At 50.1% G+C, this 15,021-nt stretch overlaps 1 protein-coding gene across 1 annotated transcript in view; it reads right to left on the reverse strand.

Annotated features, from left to right (window-relative positions):
- LOC111071001 overlaps window positions 1-15,021 on the reverse strand; it is a 47,452-nt gene that overhangs the window by 11,149 nt on the left and 21,282 nt on the right. Inside the window, exon 2 of the mRNA XM_022362076.2 lies at window positions 13,366-14,044. Coding sequence (XP_022217768.2) covers window positions 13,366-14,044 — 679 coding nt within the window. The remainder of the gene's footprint in view (window positions 1-13,365; window positions 14,045-15,021) is intronic.

The raw sequence follows: 15,021 nt of genomic DNA on the forward strand, positions 1-15,021 counted from the left end.
GAAGTGAATAATTAAGGCGCAAAGAATGCTGCCTCCGAACAGGGATGGAATGAACTGCAAGACTTTCTGGAGGACTTTCAGGACTCTGACATGCCACAAATGCCAAAATGCAAATAAGCATTTATTTTTGCGAAAAGGGATTAAAATTATGAGCTGCAGGATAAGGCAGCCATGTGTGGCACACACTCGCCGCAAAAGGGATTTTCAATTTGTCAAATTCTGTCAAGTGGTCCGACAGGATACGGCGAGTGGACACGACGAACTCGACGACGAACCAAACCAGACACAAATAAGGGATTTAAATGTCGATAATGTCTGCAAACAAAACCAGACGAGATAGACTCGGGAGAGCGTTCCCCTGGCCTCTGGCTGGCCAAAAATCAAGCTGAAACCGTTGAACCAAACCTAATCACCCGCCGCAATGTGGGGCATAAAAATGTGGAGAAATGTCATTGACTGCCCCTGCCCTCAAAAACCATGAGAGAAGCCGAAGCGGCTGCATTTGTTTCAATCATTTTGAATTGGCCAAGAGTCGGCCAAGAGTTCGGTCGGGGGGATTGGCCACCCACTGCCCAGGACGGGGGTGTGTGCGAGACCTACTCAGGTTCCAGGTTCCAGCAGACTTTGCCACACACAGAGACCGATGCAGAGGCTGAAGCAGAGGCAGAGTCAGACAAAGGCAAAGGCAAATGCAAAGGCAACCTTAATCACTTTAGTTATCAATATTACTTATTTACGTTGCTTCTACTTAGCGCTTAAGACGCTTTGACTGTGTGACTGAATTATAGGCATATAGGCATATAGGCATATATGCATACACATATATGTATGTATATGTATGTATGCATGTTGCGCATAAATATGCAGACGAGAGGGTCGGCTAGCATTACGTTTAAATCTTCCTGCTTAAAGCCAAACAAAGTCTCTCTGGCCTGGCTCTGGTTCTGGTTTTGACTCCGTGCTCTGCGGCAAAAGGAGCACAACATGCGATCTGTGCCATTGATTCAATTAAAGCGGGCGAAACGAACTCGAACAAGGTTTAAACAGAGCGCACGACTGCAGCTTAAGCACTGCGGATACCCTCGACTTATATGAAAACATCATCTGCTGAATGTTTGTATGTTTAATGAAGCAACTCAGAAACTCAGTAATTTTGTGATATTTAAATTCGAATCCTAAGACTTATTAAAAATGTAAAAACTATATAAACCAAATGAAATTAAATGAAACAGTTGAATTGAAGCTGCTCTACTCGAGACAGTTGCACTAGACTGTCAATAAATAATACGTACATATACATCGTTATAATTTATGATTATTTCTTTGGACAAAATATGCAGGTGTGTTTGTGTGTTTGTGTGTTTGCTGAGCCCACCCAACAACTGTGCTTTAGAAATGCACCCTTTTTTCTCATGGCTTAGTGCTGTAAGCCAGTTCAAGATGGTAATTTTGTAGAGGAAACCCAATACGTATACGCCTGGTGGCCGCCAGCTTAAAGCCAAATCGAAGGCGAACGTGCAAGAGGAAGCAACGGAAGAAAGGAGCGAAGCTCTGCATATGTATGTGTGTATGTCTGTATGTGTGTGCGAGTATATATATATATATCACGGCATTGATTAATATAATCCGCTTGAAGACGCTCGCAGTGAATTAAGTTTCATGCAGCACGAGTGAGTGTGTCCCTTCTCCTTCTCCTTCTCCTTCACCCCAACCCACCGCCAGCACAGCCACCTGCCACAGTTTTAAGTACAAGTTAATGGTGCTTATGCATATTACCCTTCAACCCCGGACCACCCTCACCCACCGCCCCACCACTCAGCTCTGTTCCGTTCCGTCGTCTTATTAATACCCTCCACTGATATTTTATCCCCGTCGCTCGCTTCTTTAATTCTTCCTCCCGCCGTAGCATTTTAAATCGATCCAACAGCAAAGGCTCTCGCCTCCCTTTCCCTCCTCGCAGTCTTTTGTACGAGTACGAGTATCTGCTGCGAGTGCGCGGCGGCTTAATCCGCTGCCAATGAACTGCTCAAGTGGAGGGGGGGGCCAGGGACACTATGGACCTGGACCTCGAGCTGGAGGTGGAGGAGGAGGAGACAGAGACGGAGCTGAAGGAGCTGCCAGATGAGCGGCTTTGCGATGGCAACAGGAGGCGGCAGGGTAGGGTGGCGGGTGAACTCCTTGGTTTATTAGTGGCCCACAGACGACGACAGTGACGTTGACGATGTCCTACTCAGGAGACAGAAAGGATGTCGACGATGGGGCGGCATATCGCATTGGTATTTTGGCATTTGGGCATTGTCTGCCTGGCACTGAAGGCCGAAGGGAGGGATGTGGGGGCCGTCATTCGGTGCCAATGCCGATGCCGAAGGAGGATGAAATTTGATCCGGCTGCGGTGAGCGCGTAGCATTGTATTTGCATTAAGCGTAGCCTCAGATCGCCCTGAAAGGAACGGAGTGTCATCGCAGTGTATGGCAGGGCAGGGCAGGGCAGGGCAGGGCATGGAATCGAATGGATGGAAGGGTGTAAGACGTCGATACGCGAAATGCTTGCAAGGAGCTTAATTTGAGGAGGGATTTACCCTGTGCCATTATAATTCTCCTGCCGCTGCCCCTGCCCCTCTTCACCTTCATCTTGCAGCCTTTTGTCGTTCTCGTTCTCCGAAGATCTCTGAACTCTGGCCGGGATTAGGTTGAATTTCTCAACAGATTTCTTCACTAGTTGCGGATTAGTGAGCGATGGGCGGGGGGGACCCCGCTGCTCTCTGCAGTGTGTGTGGTGGGGCGGGGAGGGTCTTAAGCCTTGGCCACAAAAGCCAAACCGCAAACAACACACACACACACACGGGCGCGCACTAATACACTCGGCTGACAGCTTAAGTCCGAAAGCAGAAAACAACAGAGACAGACCAAAGCCAAATCCACAAAAGTTACGCGCTCTTCCTCTCTCTCTCTACCTCTCTCTCCATCTCTACCTCTCTGTGTGTCGTTTTCCCTCTGCCAAAACCACCGCCCCCTTGCCACTGAGAGTCAACTTAAAATCTTAAACATTTATCCCCGCGTATTATGTGGCAACTCTGGGCTAATTGCCGCACACACATAGACACACAGACACACATGCCACACATTTGTGTTTTGTATGCCCCCACCATTGGAGGGGTTAGCGTTAGCTTTTCCCACTCCACTTCCCAGCACTCCTCAGTTCCTGTTGCTTTTTCTGCTTGCCCCACCGTCTCGTGGGTCTCTCTGTCTCTCGCAGCCATCACCATCAGTGCACTAGCCAACAGCCAACAGCCAACACCATCCGCAGCAGCTACAACTACAGCAACGACAGAGCGGTGGAGTGGAGTAGTGGGAAGAGGAGAGGCAACACCAACAGCAACACCATCTGCGGCATTCAATTTAAGGGGATTAACTGCTAATTTTTTGCGATTTCGCCCAATGCCAGCGGAATGCGAGTTCATTTTTTCTGCTGTTTCTGCTGCTGATGCTGCTGCTGTGCTGCTGCTGCTGCTTTCCTGTATCTGTGTGTCCAGCACATCCAGCATGAGTGTTGGTGGAGTATGTGTCATGGAAGGGCCGTGGGGGCTTTTACAGTTAAATCTTTGGGGATTGCAGCACACACACACACACACAGCACAACCGCCTGTGGAGTCATTGAAAAAATGTTGCAACTACATCGACATCGACATGGACATCAGCATGCATCAACGGGAACTGAATTGGATCGGATCGGGCCGGACCGATGGAATACTCCTGCTGCATAAAAAATTACATAATTGAATTAGCCAAAAGATTGCATAATCTGCAAAGGGGGGGAAATGGGCACAAACCACCCATATCATATGGAATGTTCTTGCCCAGTCTCCCAACAGGGATGAAAACTGTTGTGTGTTCGAATTTCAGTGCCAGACCAAATTCAGTTCTTTTTTTACTTTTACTTTGCGTCAAATCAGATTAACCAATAGTTAGCGAAAATGCTGAAAGAGCATTAAGGGTTAAATAATTGGAAATTTCAAAGCACTGATATGCCTGGCAGGAAGGTCCGCTGCAATCTCTCAACTTAATCGGGGATTTTAATCATTAGTTGTGGCCCGGGAGAAGCCTTCTATCGGATGAAATGGATTCAAACGGATTCAAATGGAAACGATAGGGCTAAGTCTGCACATCAAAGAGATTTTGAGAGATTTCTGCTGGAGAATGCTGATCCATGTGGATTCATCTGCTGCACTCATGCAGTATCTTCCACTGCATCCTCTTATTGGTATTGGTGGACCCAAGCAGATGATCCTCCTTGCCATCTACTCAGTCCGCAGTCCAGCGACTATCCTTGCTCTCTCCTTTCACTTATCCATTCCCAGCCTTTATTTTATTTTCACAGCTTCTTCCTCGCTGCTGCTGCTGCTGCTTGAGCGCGGCTTAAGTTGACACCGAGGACAGTGGGTGAGTGGGTGGAGGATGAGCCCACCCCGACGGCTCAGTTCGGTTTAAGTGCCAAAGCATCACATGCATTGTTGTTGCCGCCACATCTCCCTTGCCAGCTTTAGTTTCGCTCTCTTTCCGTCTCCACTGCTACTGCCACTCTTGCTTTCCCTTTCCAACCGACTGTCTGTGTCTGTGTGTGTGTGGTGTGTGTGTGTGCTTGAGCTGGTGTCTGCCACTGCTCCAGTGGGGCAACAACAAAATAGAATCTAGTGAACTTCATAGGGATTAGCCTGCACGAAAGCAACAGATTTAAAAGCTTTCGCTCTGCTTTTTAAGTTCATTTGAGCGCTTTGTGTGGCTGCCACACAAGTGTGTGTGTGTGCTGCTGCTGCTGCCTTTGTTGACAAATGCGACTTGACAGTGGTGTGGCAAATCCCGTCTGCAACAACACACCCAGACCAGACCAGACCAGCCCAGACCCATCCACACTCAACTCGACGCACACAGAGACAGCTGTCGGAGCGCTCAGAGAAGAGAACTCAATGGATCTGCCTCTGCCCCACGACCACTGCCGTTGCATTGTTTGCTGTATGAGTGTTGCACATAGCACATGGCCCTGCCACTACCCACTTGCCACTTGCCACTTCCCACCTCCCACTTTTGGTGTAGGTCACTCATGGAGCCCAGCTCCATCTTTATAATCATTCACCATTCAACACGCACTGCTTTGGGTCTTGGTTGCTTAAGGATTCACTTCACTCAGAGGCATTGTCCCCAGCCCTTGCACACCACTCGTACAGTGCCACACATAATCCACATCCTCAAACATAATCCGATTGCTGGCCATCAGGCACAAATACGGCCAAACAGAAACACTGATATGTACTAGGAACGGAAACCGGCGCGGAACACACACAAATCAACAGAACGAACCCGAGAACGAACTCGAGGTGCAAGAGAGAGCAGAGTAACAAACCTTCTTCGAGCATGTTTGGAAAGATACTGAAGCCGAAACCGAAACTCAGCTGCGAGAGCTGCCGCTGCCTGCCCCATGCAAAGGCATGATGGCACACAGATACATCTACACACAGCCGTAGACACAGATACAAATACAGATACGGTCACGGAGGCACGCACACAAATGGATAGCAACATGTGGCTCTGGGCGCTCTCTCTCTCCCTCTCTCTGTCTCTTTTACAGCACTCGCACACACACACAAACAGCCCGTTAGCCCGCTCTCTTGCTCCCCCTCCACGGCTTTCGGTTCATGCCTCTCTCGCGCGCTCTTCTCTCCCCGTTTCGTTCGTTCGTGCTGCCGTTGAGCCCAGGCCCCGCATTACGCTTATCAAAGTATATCTCTGGGATTATACGAAATGAATGGAATTAAGGATTAATTTCCAAGGGATGTCATTTCGTTTTGGGATAATGCTCTCTCTCTCTCCCTCACTCTCTCTCTCTCTGCACACATATACATATACATTTGTGCTGGGTGTCTCTGGGTGTTGGTGTTGGCAACAGCTTAAGCTATAATGGATTCGGGTTCACAGTTTCCCCTCGCTGAGGATGAGGCAGAGGCTGAGGATGGGGCTGGGGATGTAGCTGTAGCTGTAGCTGAAGCTGTCGCAGGCAATACGAAGGTTTTAGTTATAAAAATACACCGGAGTTTATAATGCCAAAGGGGGTTATAGAGCAGTGGCGTCCTCCGCCTCCACGGGGGTGAATATTGTGTGGAGAATGGTGTAAGATGGAACTAAAGAGAACTGGAACACAGGAGCAACCCGCCAAACGAGTGTGTAGAAGGAACACAACTGTCAGTAAGTAGATTGTTGTCATTTCAATAGCTTCATAGATGATCATGGATCGTTGTTGGATCTGCTCTGATGGGGCCATGCCACGATGACCCCCATTGCGAATGCCCATGGGACCAGCCAGCGACGCCTCTGTTCATTATAATACCAAGCGATCCATAAAACGAAGAGTTAAATCCGAAATAATAATCCCGCACGAAATTAAATCCCTCGCCCACACGGCCACCAAACGCAAACGCAAAGGCCCAGCCCCCACTGCCAACCAACCACTCCCCCACTACCCCACAGCCCCTCTCTACCGATGCCCCCACCGTCCTTCCCGCCCCGACAGTGTTTGCATGGAAAAAAGTTAATCTCCCAGCAGCAGCAAAAGCAGCAGCCGTCGCCATCGACTCATCCACGAAGCGAGAGGCGGAAGGAGGAAGGCAGTGCCAGTGGTTGCGGGACGTGTACAGGGGCTGTCACTGTGCGTGGCTGTCGCTGTGTGTGGCGCTGTTCCCCAGCTCCTGCGCCACCCCCTTGCCCCATCGGGAGAAAAACTCCAACTCATGGCATGGTTTTGGGCCTTTTTCGGCTGCAGTGGGCAGCGTCGCTGACGTCGACGCGGGCAGCTTTAGCTCTGCCGGTTTAAGGATTAACACAGACACAAGCACAGTTTGCCACAAAGATATATACACACACACACACACACACACACAAACAGAGAGGCACGAACACACTGACACATAAAGCACACGCAATGCCCAGAGCACAAAATCGTTGGGATTAATGCGGGATCTACTTTATTGCGAAAATATGCTCGACTCGACTCGACTCGACCCGTTTGCGGGCCAGCGAGAGAGATGATGATGGGTGGGGAGGGGAGGGGATTTTTTGGGGCAAATCAGTGGGTACGCGACTGGGGGACCCAGAGAGAGGGACATATGATTTGGCTTTGGACAGTGCCTATGGGTGTACGTGTACATGTGTCCGTGTGTCTGGATGGATGCGTTGCGGGCATCGCTTGGGCATCGCTTGGGCATCCATGGATTGTCAGTGACTTAAACGAATTGGGATTACGTTGCGTATGATTCATATGGAGGCTAAAACAACAAAGCAACCAGACAGCCACTGGCTTTAAACAGCCGTATGAATGCGTGCGTACACATATGTGCATACCATACATACATACATACATACATACATACATACATACAAATGTATATGTATGTACATATACTTATGGCCAGCGCTCGAACGGGCATTTCGAACGGATTACAGCGCAACCAAAGGCCTCCCCATCGCCCACCCCACCCCACCCCACCACGTACTGCTCCACTGCTCCCTGCGCTCCGTTCAGCTGGTGGAGCACAAATTGAAAATGGACAGGCACAGGCTGTCCCCCACACTTTGGCTGCGAGACTGCCAGGCTGCCCGCCTGGCTGCCAATATGGCCCTGGATAATCCTCTGCGCGATCAATAAAGCCTGCCCAGGAGCAGGCCATCGGCACACTGAGAGAAATGAATGCTTCAGTCCCACAATTTGCACAATTTTTGCATTTCAATTACATGTCCATCCTGTGTGGACGCTGCCTTCCATCGTTTCATTTGTGTTTCATGTGTTTCTCCCTGTGCATCCAGACAGTCGCAGACGACGGTCCACCAAACACCAGTCCGTGCAAACTGTCTGCCGGCAGTTTGGCAAGTGATGGGCTGGGGATTGGTATTGGGATTAGCATCCCCAAAGACTCGCCTCGAAACTTGCAAATGTCTGGCCCAGGTCTAACCCACCTGGCACACACACACTCACACACACAAACACACACAGACAGACACAGAACCGAACACACAGATACGCACGCATACAGAGGTATTAGCTGGCGGCCTAATCCCAACGTGGCTGGCATTGCCAAAGCACTTCAAAAGCAGCAGCAGCGAAAACAGGAACAAAAACAAAAGCTTAAGGAGGCAGCCAGAAGGAGCACAGGCAGCAGCAGCAGCAGGAGAATTGCCAGGAGCAGGAGCAGGAGCTGGAGAGCAACTCGAAACGTGAAACTTCTCTTCATTTGTGTCTGATGGGATTAGGACTAAAGCCAGATAAAGGGATAAAGGATTCCCAAATAATGTCGTGCCCTCTGTGCCGCTGCTCAAGCAACCCGAGCCAGCACCGAACCCGCACCCGAACTCGAACTCGAGTCCAGAGTCGAAAGTTTTTGGCGCCAAATTCGCATGCAAAGCAGGCAGCAGACCCAGACAGTAGCAAGAAAGGGGGTGAGGCAGAGAGAGAGAGAGAGAGACAGAGAGAGGTAGAGGGAAAGAGTGAGAGGGCGATTCTCTACCCCTTTTGGGTTGAGCCGGTCGGTTGTCGGTTGTCGGCAAAATGTTCACCGGGCTGAGGCTTAGGTCGGGGATAAGTCGCAAACTTGATGCTTTCGCCTAATGTCCTTGGGTAGTGTTGGTGGTTGCTCCTGTTCCGGCCACTCCTCCCCCTGCCTTTCCCACTTTGATGGTTATTCTGATGCTGATGATGATGATGATTTTGTTTTCTCTTGTGGATTATACACGCCCCTGTGCACACACACAGGCCCAGTCACAGTCACAGTCCCTAGTCCAGCAGCAGGCCAAAGCCCAGTTGCACTCGTATTGAACCTTGCTGCGAGCTTTTAGATTTCCCCTAAATCCCCTAATACCCCAATATTGTGTCAATATGGAGTAGTGATAACATGAAGTACACGGTTCATCGGGCCCTTTAATTGGCAGTAAAAACAGGTGCTGCACTTTGAAAATCCCAACCAAGAGCCAACTTCCAGCCTACTCCTTGGCATCAGCTGCAGCTTCGGCTGGGACTCAGGCATAATATGCATTATCGGATCGAAGGAGTTGGTCTTTGTCTACATAATGCTCCTGCATATTGCAAAGTTCACGTAACTGATTTGCTGTTGTTGTAGTTTCACGGCCACGGCACGGAGAGGATACGGAGAGCGGCAGGCAGGCAGGCAGGCAGGTGGATGGAGTATTTATTTGATTATAATTCAGTGTATGCCTAACAAAACAGACCACACACTAGAGGCCCTAAGCCGTTCATAATGCGCCACAGGAGAGTCGAATCGAGTCGAGTTCGACTCCGAGTTCCCAATCTGTTGGTGCAACGTAAGCAGAAGGTGCAGGTGCCCAAACAACGTTGTCGCAAGAGGCCGGTGAGCTGGGAGCTCATCTTCAAGTGTAGCTGGCATTCGTGTTCGATTTGTCTGTATTGCAAACATGCAAATCCTGAAAATTTGTAGGTGCCAGGACTGCCATTGATTCAGTGCGTAGGATCAATGGAATAAAATGTTCGGAATGGAAATGGAAATGGAGTGGACCAGACACCCAACTGCACTCTACAGTCCACTGAGAGAGCCTACCCAGTGGCTCAATCGGAGATACGTTTTTCGGAACAAAAATGCTGCTAAATTAGAGCAAATTTGCATAGTTTTGGGTGCATATTCTGTCAGTGTTGGCTTAACCCAATCAGCCCCACCTGCAGCATCTGCCCTGCCCTGGCTCCTGCAGGTAGTATCCTTTTCTGTTGCTGTTGCTGTTGCTTTTGCTTGGCCCCAATCTCCCTCTTTTGATGTTCGGAACTGGTGCCGCTTGTTGCTCTTGGCATTTATTTGAATTTGTATCCCATTCTGTATCCGTATCTGTGTCTGTGTCCGGTGCGCACATATGTTGCACTCGAGCTTAGGCTGGGGCTGGGTGGGGTTGGGGTTGGGGATGTGGATGTGGATAGCATGTGGATGCAGCTGTAGATGGACTGGACTGTGGACTGGGCTTAATCCAGTATCCATTGAGTGCCCGAGTGTAGGTCTGCAGACTGGTCACTGTGCATAACGCTTAACACTTAAGCTGCCCCCCCCCACAGCACACCCCACACCCCACACCCAGCCAGTGGGCCGCTTGTCTATATCTAGCTATCTATCTATCTGCCCAGCTGTCCAAAAGTAAGCCAGTCCACAGAGGACTCAGAGTCCGTGTCCGTGTCCGAGTCCGAGTCGTAGCTAGTTTTGCGTATGATTGCGAAACTTGTACCGCAACCTGTTAAGCCGAGCGAGACTCTCTGCTGGCTGCCTCTCTGTCTCTCTATCTCTTATCCTGCAGCAGCAGGAGCAGTGCACTGCTTTTGTGACTGCCAAAAGCTTTGCTTCTCGCCTTTTCGGGGGGTGAGTGGAGCCTTGAAAAGTTACTGCGTGCATCAGGGTTTATCGGAGATACTTTGGGTGGCATGCCCATGCCCCCCCCAACATTATACAATCCTTCAGCTCGGTTGGGTCGGCTCTGTCACCATGACATCTGCATAATGTCGGATCGCATGGGATGCTCATTTTTTGAATCCTTGAGCGTGTGCTTATGTCCGTATGGGTCCATGGCCTATGGCTTATGGCACATGCACCCTTGCCACTGCTCGGCTACTGCTCTGCCCTGCTCTACTTTCATGTGGCCAAAACGAAAGCTTTGACCAAACAACAATGATTCAATGGCAATGACAGAAGTCGAAGGGGGGAGCACTGAGGCTGCGGCTGCAGCGGCTGCAGCGGCAGTACTCGTTCAGGCCTCTCTCGAACGCGTTGATCCACAAACGTGTCGTTAACTAAGGCGCAGTGATTTTCAATTGCAGAGCGCGCCACACAAACACTACAGCGGCAAAAACAGACCCAGAGACAGGGCCGATACGTGTGTGTGTCTGTGTGCATAAGCTTATAGGTGCCAACCGGCATCTGCATTGCCATCTCCCATTGGAGAGTGGGAGAGAGAGCGAGCGGTGGGGTACGTACATATGTGGCAGCATGCATATTGACAAGTGCAGCCGCTTGGGGATTTATTAAGGCTAACGTATGAAAATTTTGCATACTAAACTCTGCATAAATCGAAGCGAGACCAAAACGGCCGCAGCAACAGCAACAGAATCGGAATCAGAATCAGAATTCGAATCGAAAGCAGGAACATAAAAATAGCCCCAAAAAATGGTGGACAGAGTGTTGGTGAAGGAGGTGAAGGGTGGCTGGATAAATATCGTGTTGCGTCGCTGAGCAGCTTAGGCGCCATAAACACGCACACACACATATATAGAAAGAGACACAGCCACAGACACAGATATCGATGCAGAAACAGAGACAGAGATGAACAAAAGTACAGCAAAGCGAGCGAAACATACAGGGGATTTACATATGAACTCGCACACACACACACAGTGTGATAGCATTGTGCATCTGTTGAAAATGGCCATGTTAAATGACAATAATAACAACGACAACAACAACAACAACGACAACAGCAAATGATGGCAGCAACCATTCTTCCAAAAACCCCAAACCGAGGCCCAACCTCCCCACCACCCAATCCATAAACCCAATTCTGCAGCCGTTCAATCTCCATCTCATGGCATACCCCTCATGACGACCCCTGCCCCATCTACATCGCACGCAGTGCAACGTTTTGTTGTGCAAATCCTCAAAATATGCTACAAAGCACATTACATAGATGCGCACACACACTCCCACACACAGGCACACGGACAGGCACGCACATCGTTGGGGGGGACGACGACGAGATATTCACAAATTCACAACAAAATTCAAATCCAAGGCCCCAAACTAACAGGATGGGGCCATGGCATGCAGCATGCACCCATTCCACCGTTTTCGGTGAGAGGGTTAAGCTTAAGTCTGAATTTTAGCTGTGCGCCCGTGCAATGGCATAGAAAATGATGTCAGGCAAAGGGCGGCAAAGGGAGGCTTCGGCTTAAAATATTAAAATTTAAGCGCCGCAGAGAACTGTACTAGTGACAACAATCGATTTGAATCAGCTATCTAACAGACATTTATCGATTCACTTATCGCCACGCCGTTCCACGGGGCATGGGAAGCAACTAAATTGTTCTGTTGGGCAGCAACTAAGTAAGGGAGAAGCCATAAATTGACCCAAACATCAGCCAAGTGGAGTGCCACCTGTTGAACGGATGCGGTGCACGTGCAGTCCCACACACACACACACACTACTCCTCCTAGCTGCTGCCCAGAGGAGAACATGCCGCACGTTATGTATACGCCATGAGTGCCCGAACTGGAGCTAGAAATAGACAGAGACAGAGCCAGAGCAAACAGAAGCAAAGAACCAAACGGGGCACGCTTCCAGTGCAAGGTACTTTCAACTTTCAACACACACAGAGGATGTTCTGTGTCCTCAGTGTCCACAAAACTGTTCCACAAGTGTGTATTGACGTACCCATGCCTCGGCAGGCGGTAGCCAGCGGAAAATGTTTTCATGCACACATGCTCCCACAGAGATACAAATGGGGAGAGAGCCACTCACACACACACACACACACACACAGGGAGAGAGATACAGAGAGAGAGAAAATAAACGTTATGAATGCTTCATATGCTTAATCCAGGGGATTTCGATGCATATAGGAGTGTTGTGTGTTTTCCGTTGAATGGCATCTATGGGTGGGGAGGGGCGCAGTGGGAGTGGTTCGTTCGTGTGGGTAATGCATTGGTATGCAAAAGGCTTCACAGTTGCTGTTGATGTTGCTATTTCTATCTGGCAGATACTTGCCTTGCATAAGCATCTGCACATCGACAACTGCAGGGGAGACAGACAGCGCTATGGACACAGGTTTACTTTTGTCCCTGGCTAAACTATTGATGAACCAAACAAGATTACCATTGGCATAGCTCAAAGGAGCGGCCATGTATACATGGCCATCCATGTCCGTTCATGTCTGCCATGTCCGTGTGGTGTGTGTGTGTGTGTGATATCTGAAGGATACGTGCTAAATGCCTGGCGAGCAAAATCAAATGAACTTGCCATGGATTAGGCAGGCTACGTGGACGCCAAAGGAATTCCATTTCCATTTACAATTTCCTGCTGCTGCTGCTGCTGCTGCTGCTGACATGATTAAAGTTTGCCTCTGCTTAAAGCCCAGCCTTTGACTAATTTCTATGCAAATATTCACGCACCGGATTATGAGGAGAAGTAAAGTAAATTCCTGCCCTTATGCTGCATCCTCCTACTGCTCCCCTGGCAGCCATGGATGACTGGGAGCCCAAGCCCCCTGGGCCAGTGAGTGATTTATTGATTAAATTGAAATAATTGGAAAGCTCCTTTACTCACGATTCACTTTGCTGATGTCGAAGTCCCGTCGCGAGTCCAGGGCCGGATGGCTGAGTAGCTTCTCCGCCTGCTGCTGCTGGTGCTGCTGGGCCTGTTGCACGCCCACGGCCATGCCCAGGGCGGCTGGTGGCAGACACGAGATGCTGCCCCGCTCCAAGCGCTCCTCCCTCTCGCGATCCCTCTCACTCTTTGGGGTGGCGTTCTGACTAGATGAAGCCGTGGACGAGGACAGGGCATTGCCATCGGAGCTGTGCACGTGCTGCTGTGGCTGCTGCTGCTGTGCGGGATGGACGGCGGAGGGACTGCCCTCGGCTGAGCGACGGCCACCCGCTTCCCCTGCCACGCCTCCACCCTGCTGATGCTGATTCTGCTGCTGCTGCTGCTGGAGCTGAAGCTGCTGGTGATGTTGCTGCTGCTGCTGCTGCTGATGGTGTTGCATCTGCAGCTGGGTAAGCTTCTCCTGTACGCCCTGCAACGAGCTGCGTCTGTGCTGCATGGCGGTCACCTCCTCGCCGGGCACGCCCACCACGCTGTGGGGAGGCGAGAGCGAGTGCTCCTTCTTGACGGCCATGTCCACCAGACTGGCCGCGGCGGAGACAGAGGCCGAGGGGGACTTGGCATTGGCGGCGGCCACAACGGCGGCCGCATTGGCTGCCCGCGTCAAAGCCAAGGCCTGACTCTGAAAGAGAAGAGAAGAGAACAGAATAGAAGATAATGAATAACCCGCCGATTGTCTGGACTGGTACCACGAGTATTTGTCGCTTGTTTACTTGGCTAAATGCTCGAGTGAAATCTTCGCTCTGCTTCGTTCGCCATGCCATGCCATGCCATGCCATGCCATGCCATGCCATTCTTCAATCCCCATTCTTCGGTCTCCAAATAGAAAACAACCCAAATTCACTTTATTGATTAAGTCAACAATGGCCGGGCCAAGGCCTCGGACTCGAACTCGGACTCTGATTCGGACAAAGTTTCTGTCTCCGAAAGACTCAAAGATTCAGTTTCGGATTCAGTCGAAGATTCAGTCCGAGCCCAAGCCCTGACAGGCGTTGATTTCTATTGATTTGTGAGCCAAAAGGGGACCGGACCCACATGTGCGTGTGGGGGTCGGTCTGGTGTCTGGTGTCTGGTCTGTGTTTGCTTTCTATAATTTAGCAAGTAATTTGCTGCACAAATCGTGGCGAATCACGAAATTGTCTTTAATGATGCGGACGGAGATCTCCGACTCGAGATCGTTGTCGAAGCGTAACTAAATTAATGTGATGTGGCTCTCTTCTCCAGTCCATTAAAGAGCTCTCAAAGCTCTTTCACAATACACATTCGAATTCGTATTCGTATTCGCATTCCCCTTCCCGTTCCCACACCGCCTGCCCAGGCAGCAATTGATGGACCCGCCACAGAAGACCCAAAGGCGACCCAAAGCGAAATTAGCGATGGCATTTCCAATAAGAATGGATCGACTCCAATGATACTCGAACATACTCGCATATGCTGCGCTACGAACTGGCAGCTCCCCAGCTCCCCGATTCCCATGATTCGTTTACAGTTTTCATAATTATAAATTAATTGTGATAGTTGGAGTCTTGGGACTCCGAATTCAGCTCGAACTCTGCTCTCTCTCTACTCTCAATCTGAGTTCGAATTCGAATTCCCTTT

This window comes from Drosophila obscura, unplaced genomic scaffold (genome assembly GCF_018151105.1).
Source record: "Drosophila obscura isolate BZ-5 IFL unplaced genomic scaffold, ASM1815110v1 contig_186, whole genome shotgun sequence".
Taxonomy (NCBI): Eukaryota; Metazoa; Arthropoda; class Insecta; order Diptera; family Drosophilidae; genus Drosophila; species Drosophila obscura.